General features: G+C 45.9%; 1 protein-coding gene across 2 annotated transcripts in view; it reads right to left on the reverse strand.

The window, feature by feature from the left end:
* Positions 1-25,291, reverse strand: part of LOC125721463 (tetratricopeptide repeat protein 28-like) — a 224,340-nt gene that overhangs the window by 79,500 nt on the left and 119,549 nt on the right. For both annotated transcript variants that reach the window (XM_048997394.1, XM_048997384.1), the window contains exons 3-4: positions 8,364-8,511; positions 3,589-3,861 (exon numbers count right to left, since the gene is read on the reverse strand). In XM_048997394.1, the coding sequence (XP_048853351.1) occupies positions 3,589-3,861; positions 8,364-8,511 (421 nt within the window). The remainder of the gene's footprint in view (positions 1-3,588; positions 3,862-8,363; positions 8,512-25,291) is intronic.

Raw genomic sequence — 25,291 nt, forward strand, 5'->3', positions numbered from 1 at the left:
TGTATCATCACATATTCCGTGTTCTGTTACATCGTTAACGCTCCTAATGAGGATCCCGCTCTCGCAGCAAGGCGAGCAGCTGCGGCGCTACAGTCGGATCTCCATGCTCGGCAGGGATCTCCTCCAGCACACCAAGGTACCTGACAGACTCTCATGCCAGTTCTGGCTGGTTCCCAGTAGGTGGCTAGTGGGGAGCCCTGTTATTTCTCTCTGACAGCCCATAGTGTCCAAGCTACACACTCCCATCAGTCCCCATGAGGGGAGGGATAACACAGGCAGCAATGACTGTGACTGGCAAGGGACAGTTTGCGGCCTGCACTGCTGACCACCCCAACACACACACACACACTCACATCTAGGGGTGGAGAATATTAGAAAAATATATCATGATTCACGTAAAGCAGGATTACAATCGACGATCTTGTCAGGATTCTTTTTAAGTTTGGTTTGTAAGACTATTTAGCAAATTTCTGAACAGTACAAGCAAAGTAATTCCCATATTTAAAAAACATATAGCTTTATAAGGTAACAAAACTTATAAGAAATAGCAGCATATCTTTGAGGTGGCTAAAAAGGTTCATTGTGTTGAATCGTATTATTTATTGAATTAATTATTGAAGTTTTGCAAATAATTATTGTTTGCACAGTGTCAGTTTTGGAAAATCCGAACAAGTTCTATAATACAGATACATTCTTTTTAAGGACCAACTCCTCCATGTTGTCAATGCCACGACATTGCCAAATAGGGAAATGTGTTGCATGTTGCACGTTGGATGATGGAATGAGGGTGCGAAAGGGAGAGAGAGAAAGTAGTCCAAGGCACTGTTTGATGTTACTGATTTATTGGTGTGTTGAAATAAACTGGGCTGACAAAACAACCTGAGATGCATGTATGAGCCGAGGAACTGCAACTGATAGAATGTGCATAATAACTATCCATAAAGGCAGATTGCGGAGACATTTTAACCGTTCGCGATCTAATATTGTTAAATCATACACAGCAACATATAGCACACACAGACACACATGCACAGTTGCACTCGCACCTGCTCGTACCCCCCCCCCCCCGCATGCCTCACTTCACACGCACACATTCACACCTCTTTTCCTCATGCAGCCTGACACACACATGCATCACTTCACACTCACACATTGTCACCTCTTCCCCTCATGGTGCTTCACACACACACACACACACACACACACACACACACATACACACACGTGCACGGTCACGCAGGGTGCTAATGATCTGCATCCCGCAGATTGTGAGATCTGAGCATGCTGCAGCCCTGACTGTAACTCCACATGCTGTAGGCTGCCATCAGAGCCACAATCCTACGCTGACATCAGAGCCACAGTCCTGCGCTGTCATCAAAGCCGCTGTCCTGCGCTGCCGTCAGAGCCGCTGTCCTGTGCTGTCGTCAGAGCCGCTGTCCTACGCTGCCGTCAGAGCCGCTGCTGTCTTGCGCTGCCATCAGAGCCACTGTCCTGCGCTGCCATCAGAGCCACTGTCCTGCGCTGCCATCAGAGCCGCTGCTGTCCTGCGCTGCCGTCAGAGCCGCTGCTGTCCTGCGCTGCCGTCAGAGCCGATGTCCTGCGCTGCCATCAGAGCCGCTGCTGTCTTGCGCTGCCATCAGAGCCGCTGCTGTCCTGCGCTGCCGTCAGAGCCGCTGTCCTGCACTGCCATCAGAGCCGCTGCTGTCTTGCGCTGCCATCAGAGCCGCTGCTGTCCTGCACTGCCGTCAGAGCCGCTGTCCTGCGCTGCCATCAGAGCCGCTGCTGTCTTGCGCTGCCATCAGAGCCGCTGCTGTCCTGCGCTGCCGTCAGAGCCGCTGTCCTGCGCTGCCATCAGAGCCGCTGCTGTCTTGCGCTGCCATCAGAGCCGCTGCTGTCCTGCGCTGCCATCAGAGCCGCTGTCCTGCACTGCCGTCAGAGCCGCTGTCCTGCGCTGCCATCAGAGCCACTGCCGTCTTGCGCTGCCATCAGAGCCGCTTTCCTGCGCTGCCATCAGAGCCGCTTTCCTGCGCTGCCATCAGAGCCGCTGCTGTCTTGCGCTGCCATCAGAGCCGCTGCTGTCTTGCGCTGCCATCAGAGCCGCTGTCTTGCGCTGCCATCAGAGCCGCTGTCTTGCGCTGCCATCAGAGCCGCTGTCCTGCGCTGCCATCAGAGCTGCTGACCTGCGCCACCCACAAAGCCACGGTGCTACATTGCCATAAGAGCCGCTGTTCTGCACTGCTATCAGAGCTGCAGCCCAGCGGTGTCGGTCTCTCTAAATGGCTGCACCAATCGCACACTGCGGCCTCAGCACAGATTCCCACACAGGAAGCCAAATACATCCATACAGTCAACTACGGCGATTCCTGCCAGAGACACCCCCAGGTCCCTGAATCCCAGTTCATAGTTCAGACTGGGATTCCCTGGGCCTTCAGCTGAGAACCGCCCCCCGCCTGCTTGAAAACACATTAATCAGTGGCTAATGGGTACATGTCAGGACAACAGGGGGGTGAAGTAGCTCTGGGACCTGGACAGCAGGGTCTATCAAGATACAGGAGACGTGACAGGGCATGTTCGGTATGCTACAGTCTAGAGCTGGGCAGTATGAACAAAAATTTATATCACGGTATTTTTCAAAGTTATATTGGTTTCATGGTATATGATGGTACTATTTTTTAAGTACCACTGGGCGCTTATCACATTTTACATTTTTGTTTTACATTTTTGCATTGTTCCCACATTAACTGTATTATTTTATTATTAGCCATTGCGCCTATCCACTACCTTAATGATAACATACAGCTAACGTGTTTGTTTGCTAACTGCTTATAGATAAGTCTTTTCTGATCTTGGTATATTTTTAGTGGTGCGGCAATGAAAAAGGTCCCCCCTTAAACAGTTTCCAGCTGCGCCACTTTCCGAACGTTGTGTAGGCTATTTAACCTGGTATTGCGGTTCATTCATATCATATTCAATTCAATTCAATTCATATCATAACAATAATAAAAAACGGTCTTTGGTATGAACCGGTATACCGCCCAGCACTACTACAGTCCACACACAGGTGATACGGACTCCTCCTGTTCTTTTCCAAATAAGCCATGCGAGACACCTCATCTGCTCAGGGACAAAGGACACTGGACATTCTACATCCCTTCGTTACGGCCTGTGCAACTGGTCGACCTGAGATTGATGACCATCTAACCATGCTATAAGCCCTCGAGAAGGTGCAAGCCCTGGGAGGGAGGGGGCTCACACAGCAGACAGTAATATTCCCATACAGATGTTTGGAAGAGCCACATATTGTCACACTTTGTCATGCTCAAACAGTCCAATTCTCACAAGGTTTTTAGCACAAAACACACTCATGTTGTTGCCCAGTCCATCCAAGTCTCCAAGCTTTCCTCCTGATCTTTTCCTCAGACATTTAGTCCAGGAAATTCCCTAACTAAACACATCACTTTCACAGACAAATTATTTGCAATTCATTCATTCGGCTTTTCAGGTTTGAACCAAAACCCCACTGGTGCTGCTTCCTGGCCTAATGAGGATCTGAGCAGAGATATTCACAGGTGTCCAGCTCCTGCTCACCTAGAGTTTTGGCCACCTCCAAATCCTGCTGCATATAGCCGATGCTCTTCTCTGTGTTGCCGAGCGACCAGTAGGCAGAGCTCAGTGCAGAGAAGACAGAGCCGCGCAGCTTCAAGCTGCAGGTGCCAATCTTCAGCGCCGCCTCCAGCACCACCACCGACGCCCCCTGGTGGCTGGCTGTCAGCAGCTCCTGGCCAATGACCGAAACCACCACAAAGGGGCTCTTGTCCAGCTTCATCTTCTGTAGCTGCTGGTAGGTGGGCTCCAAGGACTCTGTGGGAGGGAAGGGAGACGGGATTCAGCAATAAAGAAAAACATAAACAAGTGGCTGCTTACCACCAGGTGGTACAGGGTACGTTTTAATTAGCATCTGCCACCTGAGGCACCAGGCAAGGCTGCTTGATTTGAGGTAGAGGAAGCTAGCATTCCCCAAGCTGGTCAAGAAGGAAGGGACCAGGGCGGTCAGACAGAGGCATGCTGCTCACGCAGACATGGGATCACGGGTGGACAAACAAAGATAGCTACAGGTACGCCCATGGCCGCAATAACAGCCATTACTCACACAGCTGTGGTTTAGTCTCGAGAAAAGGCTCCAAAATGAGGCCGTTCAACGTGGCAGCCTATACTTCAGACCGATCCTTTTAGTGGCCGTCTGACAGCTGCCTAGAGCGCAGCACTCGCGGTGAAAGAGCGTCATAAAGACGGTAAAGCCTGTCACGGGAACGATGGTGAAATCCAGCACAGGGCCACGGACGCAGCTCTGAGAGCGGCATGGCGGACTCATTAGGGTGATCAAAGGCGTGGGGGAAGGAGAGATGGCAGAGGATGAAAGGAGATTCATAGGAGGACATGAGAAAGCGCGGAAGATTCATGGAGAACATGACAAGAGAAATTGGCGGTTTGTGCAAATGTGGAGAGCAGGACATCTCAAAGGATGACATAATGGCCATCGGTGCGAGAACATGGGGAGGACATGACAATTCCACACACACTCACACACACACACACACACACACACACACACACACACACACACACACAAGTAGGGTATACCTATCCTTATGGGGCCCGGTCATTCACTTCTATGGGAAAAATGCTAACGCTAACTATGACAACCTTAACCCCCACCCTGCCCTAACCATAACCATAAGTAACCAAGCAAAATAGAAGAGTTTTTGCATTTTTAGTTTTTTCATAGCTGTCACTGATTTTTAGAAGATAGAGTTTTCCCTTATGGGGACCAGGAAACTGGTCCCCATAAGGGAAAAAAAACTGATATTTATCACGTTATGGGGACATTGTGTCCCCATAAGGATAGGTATACCCGCTCACACACACACACACACACACACACACACACACAAACACAGACACATCGAACCCACAACCCTGAGGGCCACAGCAAAATCCCCTCACTGACGATGGCCAAACAGCGGCGCATATAAACGTTTCCCGATGAGCCACCAAAATCACGGTTTTCTAGCTCTCTGGGTTCGCCTGAATAAATCAGAGCTGTCAACTCTATAAGGGGGACTGGGCGAGGGGGGGAGGGGGCACTTAGAGAAGACAGCATGTGAGCGAACGCAATCTGTACTCGGAGACGATCAAAACAGAGGCCATCAGACTGTCACAGGTGATTGTGTGATCCGAAGCCTGGCTTGTTTTGGACGCCTGGCCGCCCACTTCGAGCAGCTCCCAGGAAACATGGGGAAAATGGAAAGGCTGAGACAGGCAAGGTGACCTCTGGGAAGGGGAACGGAGCCCTGGGAGGACCGAAACCAGAGGGGCTGGAGTAGACGGGGCAGAGGGGACATCTCCAGCAGGGTTTGAGGTGAGGGACAGTGCACCAGAATCTGAAGCAGAGCACCTGGTCCACACAGACAGGGGGCATACTGCGTACATTTTCTGTTTGCAAGTGATGCCTTCATCCAAAGCAAAATTTACACGTCCGCTAATCTTACTGCAGCCAGGACTCAGGCTTCTCTAAGCACTTCTCTGTCGGCCTCCCAAAATAACTTCTGCAGTCTCACTGCAAATTATGTGATTTCAGCATGGGGCATTTCTGGCCCATTAATGCCAAAGGCACACACAGATGTCAGAAATCAGCCTTCCTGTACAAACAGCCCTTTCTCATTCACAAGCCCTTCGAGGAACATGGAATATCTGGCAGTGACGGACGATTCAGGGTGACGTGTACAATGTGACCACAAATCAAGGTACAAAAGTATATACGTTACTGCATAGGTGTAGATCTGCATTTTGATCAGGTCCGTCAATGCACGCAAGGGAACCAGCCGGTAGGGGACACAGGATCTTAGGGACAGCGTCACAGGAACACAGGATCTTAGGGACAGCGTCACAGGAACCAATCCGCCATTTCAGAGCAGCTCGCTGTCCTCCCATTGTCAAACTGTACTATAAGTGAAGTTTTTGACTGGGGTCCACAGAAAGAGTAAATGGACCCCGGTTTGGTGCTCTATTAGCTAGCAGGAAGGTACTGCCCAGTCTTGTGCCCTGTGTACGGCTCCAGGCTTGCAAAGACCCTGCACTACTTACAAAGTTATAGAAAATGGATGGATTACATCCAGACTTTAGACAATGGATTCAACAATGTATTTCAGGAAGGACCATCAAAAGATTACTAATACAATCCTAATCATTCATTTGCAGGATTTGCTTGCTTATTAAGTTAGGGTGTTGCTGTCTTTTTCGACTGGTAGCTTCATGACCCAAACTGTTAAAACAAGGATAAAATTGATAACATTCAAATTCAAACAGTGGAAATCTATCCTTCTCATTCATAAAATAGCCAGGGGTCATTTTCCCAGTGATATAGAAACAGCAGTAGAAAACCACAAAGAAACCACATGAAACCATAAAACAAAACCTAAAGAAAGGTCAGAACTTCACATCAAAGGCCTGAAGTGAACGCACGCAGCAGGACAGCAAGCGGTGGCCAACTCCATGCGCCAGCCACACTCAAAGACCTTTGTGGTCAAACGGAATGTTTCTGAATTCAACATAACAACCCACCCCCCCACCCTACCAGAAAAACCTATGTAGGAAACTGTGGATAACTGTCAGACAAATTAGGGCGAGTCTCGCTTTCCAGGCCTGGTTCAGAAGCTTCCCGTTTTACAGCTGTCATCAGCAGAGACGGGGAGGAGAAGCTCAGCACTTAGCGAGAGGCTCCTGACAACACGGCCCACTCTACACGCCACCTCTGCTCACTTCAGGCACTGATATTCCTGTGAACCAGCGCAAAGGGTGACGTTTGAAGCATGCAAACACAGAGCGATCGCAATCCAAGGATGCACTCTTAAACGAAATGTAATCTTTTTGAAGATGACTCTTGTCGCCTTGACAGCCCTTATAAAAACAGAAAGAGCAAGAGAGCAAAGGCATGGCGCACTTATAAAGCGGCAGGAAGATCCATTAGCCTAAGGGCACAGTGGCCAACCCACAGCGAGTGAGGCGGCCATTTTGTGCGATCCCTGTCCCATGGCGAAGAGACTCACACGCTGTCCATCACTTCTGAGTTCAAAGAGCTGATTCCGGCAGTGTTTCATTTCTTAAGACGAGATGATGCAGCGGGGTCCAGTGCTAGTGGACATCTTTGTGGGCCAGAACACCAGACTGCTACCGGTCCAGAAGAGATCACCTGAGTAAACTGGGCCACAGAGACCACCGCCACCCATGAGGTATGTACAGGGATGCTCAAACCAGGAAGGAGATACATTAGCCCCTTAATCTTTCAAAGTAGAATAAAATTCTAGCCAGGAAATGGAGACAGGATAGGGTTAGGGCTGTGTAGAGAACAGAGAAAGGGGGAGAGAGCTTCCCTGGCTCGGCCTTCATGCATATTCTTATCAACTGAGTGTCGGCTGCATTGGCTAAGACTGACCCAGAGAGGGAATTGCTGTCCTCAATCCACCCGCTATACTGTGCCTATTTTGATTTTGTACAATAAGTAGATGTCGGGGGGGGGGGGGTCGCTGTCTGGAACAAGGTCAACAATTAAGAGATAAAATGAGCTTTGTTGTGGAAGCCCGTCTTGGGATCTTGAGCTGCGGGTTGGCAAGGTTCCTGGCAAACACGTCTCAGCCACAATAGCCCGTTTAATGCCGCGGAGAGAGATTTCCGTCCCCGTCCTCCTTTTCACGCCGGCTCTGGCACAAAAATATGCACCCCCACCCTCTCTGAAAGTCAGCTATCTACGCAAGCACATCAGCTCCTCAAATCCACCACTTTGACAATCATTTAAGCAAACAGGGGATCCCACTCAAAGACCACAATTATCCGGAGGAAGATACCATGGCATTTAGGGGGTTGGTATCAGTAAAGGTTCTCTCGTGATACACACCACAGAATGAAACCAAGCCTTGTCAGAAGGGTGGGGATAGCTCGGTTAACCCACAGTGCCCCATTGCTTAATGAACAAAGAGTCAGTGTGGAAAATGGAAGACCAAGAGCTCAATAGAGACACTCAAACACACACACAAACAATCTGAGAGAAAGAGAACAAATGACAAAAGGATGTGTGCTGGTGAGAGGTACACAGTTACTACAATTACAGAGCGACTGTGAAAGTCAACAATCCCATGATTTACTCTGCACAGTGCCCTGGCGCTTAAGGGTCTCTTTGAAAAGTTAATGATCTTCGAGCAGCCTGTGAGTGCCGAGCACTTCTCCTTGACGCTAGCATTGGGTGAAGAACACCAGCACCTAAAAACTACCATCCCAGACAGACAAACTACAGATGGGCAGCCGCTTACCTCGTAGCGGAGACTTCATGGCGGCCTCCACCATGCCCACCAGCAGCTGCAGGCTCTTCGGGTCCTGGGCCAGGCCGGAGGCAAAAGCAGCCAGGGCGTCGGCATGACGACCCAGGTACTGAAGGGCGACACCCTGTCGGAAGTATGCCTGCGAGAAGGAGAACACACGGCTCAGTCCTACGTTACAGTCCCAGCATGCACCACAGCTTTATCACATGACAAGCACAAAAAGAGCAGTCATACAAAACGAGGCATGTGGGAAGACAGTTAGCGTCACGTTAGCTAAATTCCCAGGAGGGGCTCTGCTGTTGTACCTTTCAAGGGTCTTCAGACCTGAAAACCACATGACTCCCTTTTAGACAAAAGCACACGGAACCCAGTCAGTAACAAGTCACACACTGGCCCTAGTATGGGGAAAAAAGTTGGAAAATAGAAGCAAATCTCAGGAAGCTTGAACTGTTCTTTCAATAAACAGATACAACGGTGGAGGGAATCCAGGAGAAACCCCCCTGATTTGATTCTGCCCCACAGAATCTCCTGGTAAGCTTACAGAGCACAGTCATAAAAAAAAAAAATAAATAATGAAAGCCTCCTGGCCAAAAGCTTCCCATTGCCCTAAAATCCCAGGCCTGGTCAGAGGAAAGTCCCAAAATATGAATAAAAACACACCCAGATAGATTTTTGCATCTTTTGCCAGCTTATAAAGACATGTTCCCCTGTAAAGTACATAAGCCACATCCCCATCATACATCTCCCCACCATCCCTCTTCCCCTCTGAACCCAGTCACTTGATAATTGTTTTACTGTAACTATAACTTTCTTTAACACCAACCCAATGGTTAAATGTTTATTACTGAATCACCACACCTCCAGGCCTGGGGGGTTTGAATTCCAACATGTGTGTGTGGAGTGTGCATATCCTGTCTGTATTTGGGTGGGCCTACTCCTATAGGTAGGGGATGAGTCAAAATTGGCCATGTATGTCCTGTGATGAACTGGCATCCCGTCCAGGGTGTCCCCTGACCTGTGCCCTGTCATAGACTGACATCCCATCCAGGGTGTCCCCTGACTTGGGCCCTGTGTTGACCTGGATGGGCTCCAGGCTCCACCTGTTTTGATTTAATCATTAATATTTATTTGTTCATTATGTTTTATTGGAATGTTTTGTTGAAGACGTTTAAAACAACTGGCATCCCATCCGGGGTGTCCCCTGCCTTGTGCCCTGACATTCCCGGGATAAGCTCCAGACTCCCCTATGATCCTGACCAGGATAAATGGTTGTATGAATGGATGGACATTAAAAGTGATTCCCACAGGAGAATCCCAATCTCTGTCACCGTCAGATTTCTGGCTATGAAAACATGCCCAGACGGATCACCGGGGAAAGTTTCCTAGAATCTCGCACCAGTGGCCACGCAAAATGACACAAATCTAATTTGCAATTAGCGCCAAAAATGCCTTTTCATTAGATCTCCTGAGCATCTTGCCCCAGCTTGAACAGCGAAGGGGATGCGGATTAGATAAAATGAGACATGACACAGAATTTATGGAGACCAGTAATTAATTTCGCTTCCACTCCACCAACCGTTGATTACGGGGTCTCTTTCTCATCCAAAACTTCATTTAAATGAATGGGGACAGAGATTAGATTCAAAGCATTAACCTTTGCTCTAACTGTGTTATTACAGGAGCAGACGGACCGGTGTGCCTGTTCAATATTAATTGCATCTCACACGCACGGATCTCGGAGGCTGAGAATGGAGGCAAAGGAAAGCAGAGGCGATGTTCTGCTCCAGGGGATGGTAGGCATTTAAAAGCACTTCTATCTTTGATTAGATTTGCTGTATGACTGCCCTCGCTGTGATATCGTTAATACTCTTCTGAGAAAAGAGACCAATGCTGGGGATAAGGGTCGGGGCGCACTTCAAACAAATCTGATATCTTCAGTCGTTTTTTTTCTTGACCTGACCTAAATGTTAGAGTTCCTGATTTAAAAGCTTGTAGCTTTAAAGAATATTAAAGCAATCGTGTGTGTTTGTGGGTAAACAGTACATTTCGTCCGTTTTTATTTTAGTTACACGACAGGTTGGGGCATGCGTACAAAAAACAAGCCCGAGAACTGAGTACTTCACCTGCTGAAGAGACTTTGCACATATGATCAGATGCGCCTTTTTAATAACGCAGATACCCTAGTAACCGTCCGCGAGATAAGCAGGAAGCGAACTACAATAAAAGCTGAGTGAAATTACATATCTAAGCAGTGGTTAACCTGCCCCTGCAGCTGCTCCTCCTAAGATACACATATAACTAGATTTGATTTAAATAAAAAAAGAAGTCTCAAACAGATAATCCCGCCCCCCCCCCCCCCCCCCTCCCACGCCAGAGTCAAATGAAGCTTATGAAAATATTAGATAAAGATAAAAGGAAATCCTAAAAGTATAGCACCGTTATCGTATCACATTAGGAGCGCCGAGGGCTGTGAATGGTGCAGCGGCTCTGGTGATGTATTTACCCTCTCCTTTTGAGAGGGCACTCCAGACAACCTGAACGACGATACCTTCGCTGATATCTGGTTAGAATGAAATAGGCACGCCGACTTTAAAATGCTTAAGTGCATCGCGCATCAATGCGAGAATTTTTGCGCCTCTGGGTATTTTACAAAATGCGCGGATGTTGTGTTAAAAAATCCCGGAACACAGTGGATGCGTGGCGTGTGCGGTGTGGCTGCGTCGCCTATGTTTACCGCAGGATATCTGCGCAAAGAAACCCGAAACCCACCATGGAAATGGCTTTTAAATTGAGCCAGGCTGAATAATGAGGGATTGTTGTATAATGTTTATTTTATTTTTACTGTTATTATTATTATTATTGAGCACACGCTTCTTAACCTAGATATAACTATAAATATAACTTAAACTAAATATAATTTAAATTTATAATAAAACATTGTTTTTGACGGCCATTATCAAAGTTAAATTAAGTGTAGAAAGGTAGGGCTTTCGTGTCAGCGCCATGGGCGGTGTGGACAAACGCGCGGTTACGCGCCGCAGCCCAACACGCCATGTCGCCAGTGTATTCCAGGCATAATGCTTAGAAACATTGCAAGAAGCACAAACTGAAGCCCAGTCCAACATCAGGAGGATAATTTGTGACACTTAATTATGAGAAATATGTGTAAAACAGACTGGGAACTGGATATTCCAGGGTGGTGCAGGGTCAGATCAGGAGGACCGACTGTTACAAACAGGTTCTGTTGCTTCTCATGGCCCAGACCCTTATGGCCAATTATCATCCCAACCTCCATTTTGTTTTCTTGTTTCCTTCCCTGTGCCAACAGCAAAACAGCTGTTTCATGTTTTTGTGCTTCCCCACCATTTTGTTAAATCCATCTCAAGTCTTGTCCCCAAATAAAATACAAAATTCCACCCTGCTGTCCCTAGTAATCTGTTCACCATCCTGCCTTGCATTATGGACTTTTTTAGTACTGTTATTTTTTTTAACTCTGGGTACAATAATAAGAAAAGATAAGAAAACAACCTTCAGCAGAAGGTGCTAATCTCAGTGTGGGTGGCAGACAGGCCATCTCCATGAACAGGTGCTATCAGCAAAAGAAGACCATCTCATTGAGTGATGTGAATAACGGAACTCAGCTAGTCCTAATCCCAAGTGTCATCATAGGACTACAGGCATCATTATAAGACATCAGTTCACAGTTATTTGAATGGCTTAGGGTACACACACTGAAGAAAGTACTTAAAATCAACACTCAAGTGATTAGCAAACAGCACCTGGATATGGGCATCATTAAGATGAGGGGGGTGAAAGAATGATTTAAACTGAGGAATAAAATCTGTAACTGCCCCCACAATCCCACCCAGTGAAGGCAGCATCGGTGTCTGGAGGCTGGAGCCACAAACAAATCAGACCTCATTAAACAGAAACATTCACAAAAACCAGAGCAGAGATTCAGATAAACTCCTCAAAGCATCTGACAGTCAGAAATGACAGTTTCCACTTTTTTTGGTTTTGCTTTCTTGCATGGTTTGTGATTCAAAACAAAATGGGTTGAGACTATAAAATTAATCTCTGTTTGTTTCCTTATTTATTACTCAATTCTGAAACGTGCTGATGTAGCAGAAGCAAGACAATTGGCTCGGTGGGACAGCGGCAGTGTTTTGCCAGAGGTGAATTTGTGTGCAAAGAAGAAAGCGAACCTTAGATAAAAGGTTTCTTGTTTCTTCAACTGGTTAATATTTCATGGCTGCTCATTTGAAGTAGGTGTTTAATATTAATCTTGTTTGCCATTAAAATATACACAAAACAACACATACATACAAACAAAATATATATTGACACAATCATGCTACTCGAGACTCGTCAGGTCGTATCAGGCTTGATTTTTGTACAGCGGGTCAGGGCAAGAAGACCGACAGACTCTGGGCATATGCAAGGGCCAACTGTTAGGCTTACCCTCTCAGCAGCTTACGGCCCTAACACCCCCGGCACCTATCCATCCCGGTTTCAAGCAGTCTCGCTGGCCACCCGCCACTCCTAGCACCACCGCCGTCTGTCATTCAGCCCGGTCTCGTTAGCACCTCCGGGAGAGCCCTAAACTCCCACAGATTCATCATGTGTTCCTTTTTTTTTTACTCACATCCATCTTCACAAAAACACACACAACCCACGGAAATACGCAGGATCTCACAAAAAAACCATCTGAAACCTTTACAAACACATCAGTACCTGCACAACACCAAGAATTCTCTCTCTCTCTCACACACACACACACACACACACACACACAAAGACTGGTCTGTAAAAGTTACATTCACTGTTGTATCAATTTATTGGATGGATAAGGAACCAGCTGTATTACATGTTTTTAGGAGAAACTCCAATCGGGGTCAGAGTCTAACTGAAAATATCAGTCCATCAGTAGACATTCACTTGGAGGAATTCATACACCAGAAAGAGGAAATTCACACAAAGCAGGTGGAGAAGATGTAAACTACTTATACACAAAGATGAAGTTTCCAAGCTGTCAGAATGCACCTTTTCCTAAACCACTACTCCAACACCAATGTTACGACATCATCAACCAAACATCAAAGATGCATGGGTAATAAAATAATTTGGCCAAGCGATTAAAACCCCAACAAGACACTCAGGAGGTGAGCATTCTGTAACTCAATGCCGTAGATAAAAGAGACCTGCTTGCAAAGGTTTCATGGAGGACGGACCCTGTGGCAACCATCACTCTGATTTATGAGCAAGTTTGTATTAAGTGACACACTAGACCTGATGCTCAAATGCCAAAGTAGGATGTTATCATTTCTGAGCAGCACAGTTGTGTCTCTGATATGCCAGGAACATCATCATAATAGGTAGTTGAGAACAAGCCATCACCTTTTCATACTTCGACACACAATTTCAGACCAGCCCATGATTCAGTTGGCTATTGCAGATGACTTAAAAAAAACTGCTGAAATCTTGAAAAAACATCTCACCTCAAGGTGTTACCAAGTTGGCTTATGCCTACACCATTCAATGCCTGCATGCTCAGTGAGTAGACCCCCACCGGCAGTGTAATGGAGTCCAAATGTGACACTTCTGGGCTGACAGCAGGTACCACCACCCATCTCCGCCCCCCACCAACCGTGCCCACCACCCATCCGTCTGTCCAACCAATCCCCCAACCCAAGACAACCACCTTCTAGACTGCATAGAACCTCTTGCCTAGCAGCTTTTTACTGCTGAACTGCTGGCTAACAATGAGAGCTCACTCGTGGAAATGCAGAGTTCACTTTGGAGGAGTTAGTGTTAAGTGCTTAAAGGACAGAAAATAAATGAATACTTACTGGTATCAAAAATCATGAACCTCAAGCTATTTGATTAAGTGGTCCAGGTCCTTCAGTGATTTTCAGTGTGACCTAAAAATGTCATAAATTCAGCAATCCTATCAGATGTTAGTGCAGAATCTCAAGGTCACACTGCAGATATAGGAGTACAAAAGATCTCAATGGCCTACTTTCATACCCATGGACTGCTGCCACCTATGGAAAAAAATTCTGTGAAAATGCGAAGGGAGGCCATTTTTAAAACTCTGATTCAGAAGATGCAAAGTGGGCCTGAAATAAAGCCTTCGTTTCATCTGATGTCTTGCAGCTGCTACTCAGAGCTCAGCCACCTTCCTTCATTGACTCAGGACAGAAAATCTTTGAGACTGTGAAGGACACTGCTAGGGCTTCCCAATTCTGAAAAAAATGTGAATCACAATTTTTTTTTGCTTAGAATTAAGCATGATTCTCTGTAATGATTTTTTTCTAAAATGGAAACATTTACTGCACTCATTAATCTGCAAAAGGAAACACAACAAAACATGACTGTGCCAAACATATGATCTGCATATCAACTTCTGAAAGCAGAAAGGAAACGCTCAAGTGGCCATTCAAATAGGGTAATCAAAACAGTCATACCAAACGTTCCAGTACCAAAAGTGTCAGTGGGGTACTTTTGTAGTACTTCGGTACTTTAGGTTCAGACTTCAAATGCTTTCTTTGTTGATCAGTCATATAAATAACCTGCCTCTGAAACGCAATACAATCACTGTTTTGAAAACAGTGATAAACGAGGTAAAATATAATTATAATAATAATAATAATAATAATAATAATAATAGCAATGGGGCGGCATGGTGGTGCAGTGGTTAGCACTGTTGCCTCACACCTCTGGGACCTAGGTTCGAGTCTCTGCCTGGATCACATGTGTATGGAGTTTGCATGTTCTCCCCATGTCCTCGTGGAGTTTCCTCCGGGTACTCCGGTTTCCCCCCACAGTCCAAAGACATGCTGAGGCTAATTGGAGTTGCTAAATTGCCCATAGGAGTGCATGAGTGAATGGTGTGTGAGTGTGCCCTGCGATGGGCTGGCCCCTCATCCTGGGTTGTTCCCTGCCTCATGCCCATTGCTTCCGGGATAGGCTCCGGACCCCCCGCGACCCAGTAGAATAAGCGGTTTGGAAAATGGATGGATGGATGGATAATAGCAATGGATGCATGAACAAATGATGTGACCCAAGCTTTAACTGCAATCTGGTCGGAAGAACTAGAGCTCAGGATAGCGTAAAAAGAAATAAAGTATTTTATAATGTAGCAGGGCAACATGGTATTTTTAAATTTCTAAGTATTGCAATTTGATTTTATTGTAATACATATCAGAGTATTTATAAAACAAAAATAGGAGTTCAACATAAATTTCTAACAAACCCGTCTAGGAGTGATTTAAAAATTATGAAAATGATTTTGATTGTCTCAGAGAATGCATGCAGCGCTCATGCAAAAGCAGCAGAGGTAAACTTTAAACTGATTTTTAAACATATACTAGATAATCTTGAAAAGGAATAATAATTAAAATTGTATTTTTTTCTTAAAACAGAGCAAAAATGTCTTTGCGAAACAAACTCCCTGCGCTGTAATGTCCGTACCAAACTGAAGGTAAAAAAAAGTCTGATCTTAATCTAGCTGACTGGCGAAGTAAGAATTCCATGTGCATAACATGTGAAGTTCGTATTAATATTGCACATCATCCATCCATCCATTCCATTTTTACACCAGTGGAAAACCAACACCTTGAAGTACCGTACTTTTAGTACTTTCTTGAAGTACCAAATTAAGGTACCTGGTGGGGTGGAAAAGCGCCCTTTAAGGAGAATGCAGAATTATGGGATGCTTGAGTCTCTGGGGAACAGCAGGAACACTTGATTTGATCCAGCTGATGTAATATAAAGCAGAAGAACGTTGTAATTTAGAAACGAGATCGCATACAGGTGCGAATCGAGATCACGGTTTTTGTATGATTGTGCAGCCCTAGACACTAAAATAGAAAAACAGCTGGAATGTCTCACATTTCAGGCAAAAGTCATTGTAAACACAAGGACAACACAAGCATACTAAGGTTCACATTGTTCTTCAAGAAGGACCCCCCATGTCATCCAGGTCCTCATTTTGTTACATCTCATTTGGGGTGACTGGAGGAAAACAGCTATACAATCCTTCACTAGCTTTAGATCATCAGTACATCACTCGGGGGCTTTCACTCCTACTATGGAGAGTGGTGACATGGCTGGCTGACAGTTAAATTGCGAATTCAGTCCTGAGCTAGCTCGAAATAACGTGACTATGCTGGTCAACAATTGGGGCTTGTTTAACATCACGAGCTGGTTAGCTACCAGGCTACACACACATACTGTTTAAAATGGGAAAAAAACTATATTAATCACTGTGAGAATTTGTCAAACCCTGAAAAATGAATGATAAGGCTTGTAACAAAAAATGCTACAAGGCAACGGAGGTACAGATTCGATGAGTATGCCGAGCAAGATGGCTTGGCAAAACAACACAGAAAATGAATTCAAGTTACCAGCCCTATTCAGTAAAAGATTAATCAAAAAAGGGAATTGAAGAAAGAAAAGCAAACCTAGGTGGGATGACAGCAAAGACCTGTGGTCACACGGTGACTCCCTTGTTGCATAAAATTATTTAGGTTCTCCTCCTTCACCCACTTTGAAAGAAAGACTTGGCACATTGCTTAAGGATATTATTTCTGAATGGTTTCGCATCAAGCTCCCTTTAAGAGGCTCCAGATCTCTTCTTGGTTACCTTGTTGTCTGGAAATCCAGAAAGGGCTGTTATCAGTTAACACATGCAATAATTACAAATTGCCACTATAATCAATGACCAAGCAGACACAAACTGATTATGAGCCATTAAATGTTAGCTTCTCAAGACAAATGCCCTGCACTGGGCAAAGGTAGGAGTAGGAGGATTTAAAGTCTTATCACAACAAAGACTCTTTCAACAGCCAAGTGATCCTGTCTTAAATCTACAACACTTACACATTGATATGGTGTAGCATTTCAAAAGTCTATACAGATTCTTTCACAAAAACAATGTACCAAGGCATGTGCAAGAGTATTTACTCATTTGGATTGACAATCTCTTAGGCAGACTGGACTGGCTTAAATTCATCTATTCCAGTAAGTGGCACAAGAGTCAATCTGACAAGAGTACAATTTCAGGGTCAGGATTACTCATATGGAATAAAGACTCATTAATAAGGGTAAACCACAGCCTTTTCTTTTTCCGTACACTGACAAATATTAGCAAGAGAAGATATTGAGCTTCCACTGCAGCTAAAACACCTTCCTAACATTTACATGAATAAAGAATTCCTCCAGCTATTGAGTACTAATTGCTTTTCAGACCTGGGTCGTCAGTCTCTATTTGTGTGGCAATAATTACCCATGATAAGGTGCCCGGCTCAGGGGAATAACATCCATCCCCCTCAAAAAAACACGGTACTTCAAAGGCACAGCTAGCAGGAATGAGCACTCCCTGTCCTTCATCATCATCTAAACACCCCATATCTTTGCTCCCCACTCTCTTCCACCCTTGATGGGATAGGCATTAAACCTTCTTTTTCCTGTACCAACCGGATGCACTCACATCATTGAGATGACAGTGGGACATATACAAGAGCCACTTTGTAACAAGATGAAGAATAACAAACGAGCTTAACGCTTTCTGAGATGCCGTTTCGAACTAGACAGTACAGAGGAACGCCAAAAATTCTCCATCAGCAATCCTTCACAGCTGTATGGAGTAAACAGAATGTAAATAGAAATGTGCTACAGTAACAATAACACACTTAAAGAGGCTAAAACAGTAGCATCTGGTATGACACAGAACAAATCTAATGTAAGTACAGTAACCAACATCATAAGGCTTTTCTTCTCACAGAGGCCAGGAAGGTAGCAAGCTCAACAGCTCATTCTGCACCTCTGTGAGCTCTGGGCAATGCTCGAAGATCTTGCTCAAATCTTTCCCTGATCGGAGACTTGGAGGCACTAGGAGGCAAATAATTTTGAAGCTGAGAACTTGAAATGGAACTATCATGTACTATGCCTGGAGTTGGAAGTGATTCATTGGCAGTTGTGTTTTAGGCTACGAGGACATCAAACAAGAGGTAGCCACAATTCATGAAGAATCTACCCCCCCTCATTTTTCACGTATGTATCACTGAGTTCAAAGTGGCCCCCGCTCATCGACATCCTGACTACTGATAAGGAAGCGTTCCTGCACCCATCCCACCCTTGATCCCGGTAACAGGAAACCATGTATGATTCAGCACCCTGAAAGTCAAGCTGTGGATGACAGGGAAAGAAAGAGGAAGAGCGGGTGAAGTAAGGGGGTAGGAGGATTAATTCACCCCCCCACCACCACCACTAGGATTTGCAGCTGGGCTGCAGGAACACAGATGCAGAGATCAGCAGATAAACATACTTTAACTAGCAGTACATTCACAGGCCTAAATAACAGGGGCCCCAATTCCCCAGCCGACAGCCTGTGCTGCAAACTTCATGCTGTAGCAATTTAACTCTCTGATGAGCCCCATGCTGACTTGTTCCACCTTATAATTGGAGCGGGAGGTAAAAAACAGTAGAGACTGGGCTCAATTATTTGGTATTTATTGACCAACAATTCACTTGATCTTATAGACCTTCCTTGGCGAACTATACACCTGCCAGATCATCAAGTTCATGAACATACATTCCTGAAATAGGGGCCGTGGAAGGCCTTCCTCCCTATAACTGATTCCTAGGCCACGTACTGGATTGATCTCGATGTACCTGATGGTGTGGTAACGTTTACAAAATGAAGTGGAACCACAGACACCCAAAGTATACAAACTAATCCATGTTGTAGTGGAACTAGCCAGAGAACCAAGGGTGACTCATGCATTGCAGGCTTGCCCTCCAAGGCCTCCAAGTCTGGAGACTGTAAGCACTAGAGGAAAAGGTCACTGCTCTGTCTAGTGCTATTATGTACTGTCGTACTTCGTAGGAGCAAGACCCAGGCCAAATCCTTACTTGGAGCTATGACAGAAAGCTAAGACTGGCTCGTGAGAATTCTCCACAGTAAGAGCCTTTGCACAACGACACTCATCTTCGGGATCGAAAGCCTGCCAGGCACGCAGCAGCGGAGACGAGGAAGGCAGTGGAGTAGGAAATTGAGGCCACGACATGTTTAGGACTCAGAAACACCCTCATTTCATACAACAAGAGGTTTGACAATTACTGGCAACAGCGCCTGGCGTAGAACTGGGGAAAAGATTGATCCGGACAAGAGCGACTCTATTTGCTTTATTGAAAGTAATTAATCACAGTGGCCTGGAAGTAATGATGCCATGAGCACAGTCAGATTAGGGTGTGTATGAATCTGCGTGCAAATGTGGGTGTGGCCATGTATATATTACATTGTGGGGACCAAATGTCCAAAATCCCGTTATTTTGACCTTGTGAGTGCATATTTTTCAGTCACCACAAGGAGAAATTCAATTTTATAAAAATGCCAAAAGTCTTGTAATTTGTTTGGTTATCTATGGCTAAGGTTAGGGGTGGGTAGGGATTAAGGTCATCATAGCTGGGATTATGGTTATGCCCATAGAAATGAATGGAAAGTCCCCACAAAGATGTAGATACCAAATCCTGTGTGCATGTCTGTGTATGTTCAAATGAAAGGGAAGCTGATGCAAGGCAAGAGTTTTATAGCACTTAGAATGTGCTTTTTCTGCGTGCATGTGTGGGCCTGAGTTTGTGTGAGACCATGAAAGAGATCAGACACCTCAGGTGTGCATCAGTGTCTCTATTTTCACGCACATGTGAGAAAGACATCAGATGGACACAAGGTACTAATTGTCCTCGGTAGGAGCCTGCCACTGCTCATTGGATTATTTTGATCTCTCCTCTTCATTGATTTATGCTTCTCCATCTCTCTCTAAATTTGGAGAAAATTGAATCTCTAATGATGCTGCAAGCACATCGGTCTGCAGGGTACATGCACGTGAGTGCAACCGAGTCTGTGTGAGTGGGCGTGTGTGCACGAGCGGGACGGGGGGAGCAGGCAGGAGACAGCAAGAGAGAAATCAGGCAGATTTTCTCTGATGAGAAATCCACCAGCGTGGATTCGTATGTGAGGGACACACACTAAAGCAGGAACGTAACTGACAAAAAGCCCCCTTGAACTGCAGCGCTGTTGATTTGGGATGTGCATGGGATGGATGAGGTCTTGAGGTCTTTGACACAAAGCTGGGCATTTTGATGGGATTCAAAGGGGGGGGGTGTCAATAAGGGATGGTGTACAGTCTCAGCCTGCATGTCAGTGCGGCAGAGAAAAATGCCATCATGGGTCTGCAGAGATGGCCCTGGAGTGAGGCGTACCTATTCAACCACTTATCGTCGGTGCCTCCTGGCTCTCACGACGAGCAGATGAGCGGTTAAGGCATCCCTGTCAGACACATGCGCATGTATCTATGGTGTCGAAGGAAATGAGCTACTGGCAACAGCAAAATGAGCTAGCAGATGAGACAGTACGTCAATGCGGCAGGTAGGACGAGCTCTGCATGTTTCGGATTCCTCTCCCGAGGCTCAGGCACCAGTCACGTGCCTTTCAGCGGGATCTCAGGCCCAGTCCCAGGGGCCTGCCTTCCTGATTAAACCCCCCTTAATACCCTGAACCCCTTCTCATTACGTGGCGTAAATGATCCACGGCACCAGAGGTAGACCCTGCTGTCCCTGGCGATGCTGGTGCATACGAGCTCTCAATCTAAAGGTCACACCATGTCACCATCCCCAAGGACCTGGTAGGGTGCGACGTGTGGAGGGAAAGAGAAAAAAGCTAGGTATAGAATTTGCATAATTTAATAGAGAGGTGAGTATGACACAGAATGTTCTAAATGTGCCAGGCAGTCACATAGAAGCAGTTTGCTCCAGGCTAAGGTCAGTCCTAATGCTGAGATGATTGGGGGAAAAGCTGCAGACAGGGGCAGGGAATGTAGAGTTTCTCTACTAGACAGCACTCTTCTGTTGCATGATATTCCAGCAAGACTGCAAGGCCTTGGACAAGGATTTTCTTTCTCTTCATATATTTTATATACACACACAAACATACACACACATACACACAGATGGCCCATAGAAAAAAATAAAAGACCACAGAACAATTTTTTGTTTCACTCATTTCTGAATTTAAGGGTGCGCGTCTGTAAATGATATATTTTATTTTTGCAAACTGCAGCCTGGTTCTTCTCTTTCTTCATCAATGAAGAGATTCTTCCTTGCTTTATGGGACTTCAGTCCTGCTTCTAGGAGCCTGATACGAAATGTCTTAGCAGTGCACTTCACACCTGCACTTAATGTTTCCCATTTCTTTCGAAGGTCACTTGATGTCATTTTCCAATTCATGAGAAACTGTCACATAAGTAAACGGTCATCTCTAGTATTAGAATGTTGCTTCCTCCCTTTACCTGACTGGTTTCTGGTCATTTCCAGTGTCTCCTGCTTCACCTTATTCTTATGTACTGCGGTCTTAGAAATTTTGAACCTGGAACCTCAGTGTAGCCTCCTGCCAGCAGAACCACAATTAAAACATGATTTAAAAATGCAGATTTGTTTAAAAATATAATATATTCCCATACTAGTAATATTAACAAAACTGGAGTTCTTGTAATTCTAGTCAACAAACACACAGATGAAATCAAGTACAACAGAGAAGCGGATTGGATCTGAGGGCAAACCCTACTGCTGAGAAAGCAGGTTGTTTAAAACGCTAAATGAAAGGGACAGAAGTCGGTCAGCATGTAGCAGGACTGAAGCCCGAAGCTGAATCGAGGCTCCCCATGCTACTGTTGGTCTTTGACGCTAATAAGACGAGAAACAGCACCCGCCTGCCGAGCACTCTGCCCGCTTAGCTGCTGGCTCCATCCTGGCAGCTGTAATCATTCCAAGCCAGGTGGATTTTGCTCATCAAGCATCAAACCGTAAGCATCAGTGTCCTCTCAACCAGTAGCCAACATCCTGTAATTCTGAGGAAGACCCCCGACTGCTGATGGAGGCCAACTCCACCTTAGACGCATATGCCACGGAGAAGCTGACCATGACTTTGGCTTAAGCTCGTAACGACCTTGGTTTAAGCTCAGGGCCGATGGGCACCTTCTTCAGATGATCATCTTAGTAACAAACCAGAATAAAACCGTAAAGCTTTCTGCTAACAACCCCAATCTCTGAAGCCGCAGATTCAACTAATTCAGAAATAGAACCCGTATGAAAACAATCTCAGAGCCAGCCTTAAGAAGATGCAAGTTGTGAAGGATACCGGCCAGCATGTGCGGGTAAGCCGCTAAAGGACATGGCCTTGCGATGAGAATCCTCAAGCCCCATCGTAACATTGCACAACACAGAATGATGGTTAAGTGATTACAGGGGGGAGAGTGAGGAGACCATGGAACTGCAGTGCAAGTGGCAAGACTTCATCCCCCAACGCCCCAACATCACGCTCGTCAGCTAAGAGGAGTCGGATGAGGGGAATTTGCCGAATTACACGGCAGGTTAGCTGTTCTGCCCACTGCAGTTTACAGACTCAGAGAAGCCCAGCATCACTCTGCTCTGCGGCAGGCTATGATGGAATCATCTTCGCAGCTTTCTGCGGCTTTGACTGTCAGCAGATGAGTAAATCTGTTTTCCCTGGCCAGATACGGCCAGCCGCTCAGCCTCTCGGCTCAGCACAACACGTAAGGCTTGGCTGAACAGAGGACGAAGATTTTTTCTGCACCACTGTGTGGAATGGGGACGCTGTGATTGTTCTGGGGGGTGGTAAAAGTCAGGGGTCAAAGTCAGGGGGGAAAATCCCTCTGCTTACCCGCAATTACTAACTACTCATATAACGGACGGTACCAGCTGTTATGAGGAAGCTTTTGGTTTCTCTCATGTAAGAAGGAAGGTGAGAGGGAGTGGATACCACACTCTCGTGTTTCCTTAGGATAGTCCAAGAAGAAGCAACATTTACAAAAGTGTAACACTAAATACTGAGATATCAGCAATTTGAAAATATGACAGGACGGCCACCAATAACCTGAGGTAATTCACAATGCAGTGCTAGTGTCTCGTCCCACCCCCACCCAGTAAACCCACTGCTTTGCAGGACACGCTGGAGGCACAGCCACTGCGCTCTGGCATAAATAACAGGAAATTTAGCGGCAAATAATGCAGCCTGAAGCCTCATCTCCACTGTCACAGACAGATTGCACTCCGAAAGGGATCGGTCAGGTTTCTGCTCTCTCACAGATACTGAAATTTCCACCTGAGGAATTATTTTCTACACAAAATGCCACAAGATCAGCTCCAGATTTATTTACCATGTCTGCTGTTGAGGGAAAAGGCCTCCTTTCAAGAACCAGCTGCATTTTTTCCCTCTGCAAGAGGCTAATGCCAAGGTCAGGTGTAAAGCGGCTTTCAAAAGTAAAAAGAACATGATTTTCATAGTTATAAGGAAGTTCAATTCCCTCAGTCACGCCACATTATACAGTCTTCCGAACAAAGATTCGGCATAATCAGTGTAGTTTCTATCACATACACAAAGACTTGCAGGCCACCTTCTCTGTATGAGCACAGCGACCATAGAAAACCAGGATTTTGTCCCTGTTACTCATGAAGGACACCATTCCTTTTCTCACTGGACGTCTGGCAGCTTTAACCATGACACACAATCACAAAAACGCCCATTAGAAAAATGAAATGGAATCCAGGTTGAGGTAGATCCAACCAGCAAACCCTCTTATTAAACACAGATGCGCAAATTTGGTGCAATTAAAAGTAAACTTTTTTGGTGCCATTTATTTTTTTAAAACAAACTCCGACCTGTTTCTCCAAATGTCACACTCCTTAGTTGATAATTAGCGAAGGGACGTGTGGCTTATGAAAATCCTTCTGTCATGCAGAGGGAAAATAGTGTCACGTTGAATAGTTCAGACTACGTATGAGTTCGTGTTAGTTTAATATCGATCGCTGGAAATAAATCTAGAAATTATGAGGCTCATATTGTTTATGATGTCAGGGATATTAACAACTGCGTGGAGTCGATCTCAGTTACTGAGGTGGGAGGGTGTTTTATTATAGCGACATCTGGGTGCGTAGGAGAGTGAAGCATTTAGAGAAACCGGAGAGTGTAGATCTGTCTCGACCACCATCACTTTTAACGTTAACGGTCTCAGACACAAACATCATGCCAGGTGTCAAGCACGGTAAACACAAATCTTTATCTTTGGTTTTTTTTTCTACTTGCAAGCTTTGATTGGTTGTTGATCAGCTGACACAGGGATGGGGAGAAGATCTGGAATGGTGGGGGATGATTCTCAAATTCAGGACCCTATCCACTCTCTCCAGGATGCAGAATGGCTTTGGCACCCAGTTCAGGCAGAGCCCAGAATCAAGTGGCTGGAGAGACAGTGAGAGAAGCAGTCAGCCTGCAGCTGGCTGGGGTCCTGCTAAGAGGCTTGTCTTGGCCGTGCGGAGGGGGATCTCAGTCTTGTCTCAGGAAATCGATATATGCGGCAATCTAGGGATAGCAAGCTGCTCGCTTTGAACAAATAAGCACCAATCGAGAAAACGACATCATAGTAGAACCACACTTCACATGAGCTACAACGCACAAGAACTAATGACACATTCTCTTTCCTGATGCAACGTAATGACATGCATGAAAATCACACCAGTGTCCATTTAGTCCCTGAAACACAATGCAGATCCTTTTCTTTTATTGTTTTCCTACTAAAGTCCAGCCTTATCCTACATGTCTGATCTATCTGAGTGGCCTCAACCCAATGAAAACAAAGACAGGGGCTCTGTAAACGGTCATACCTAATTACGCCCTGCCCACCCCACAGACGCTGCAGAACAGGGACCCCCCTCCAGCCCCCCGGAGCTCTCGGCGGCGACTGGAAGTCGCTTCCAGGGGCTGGTGGGTGCCAAGCGTTTAGTCACGCACAGTTGCAGAGAAGCGGCGACACCAAGGCAAACAGAGACTTGATTGCAGGGAA

The sequence above is a fragment of the Brienomyrus brachyistius genome, chromosome 2, assembly GCF_023856365.1.
Source record: "Brienomyrus brachyistius isolate T26 chromosome 2, BBRACH_0.4, whole genome shotgun sequence".
NCBI lineage: Eukaryota > Metazoa > Chordata > Actinopteri > Osteoglossiformes > Mormyridae > Brienomyrus > Brienomyrus brachyistius.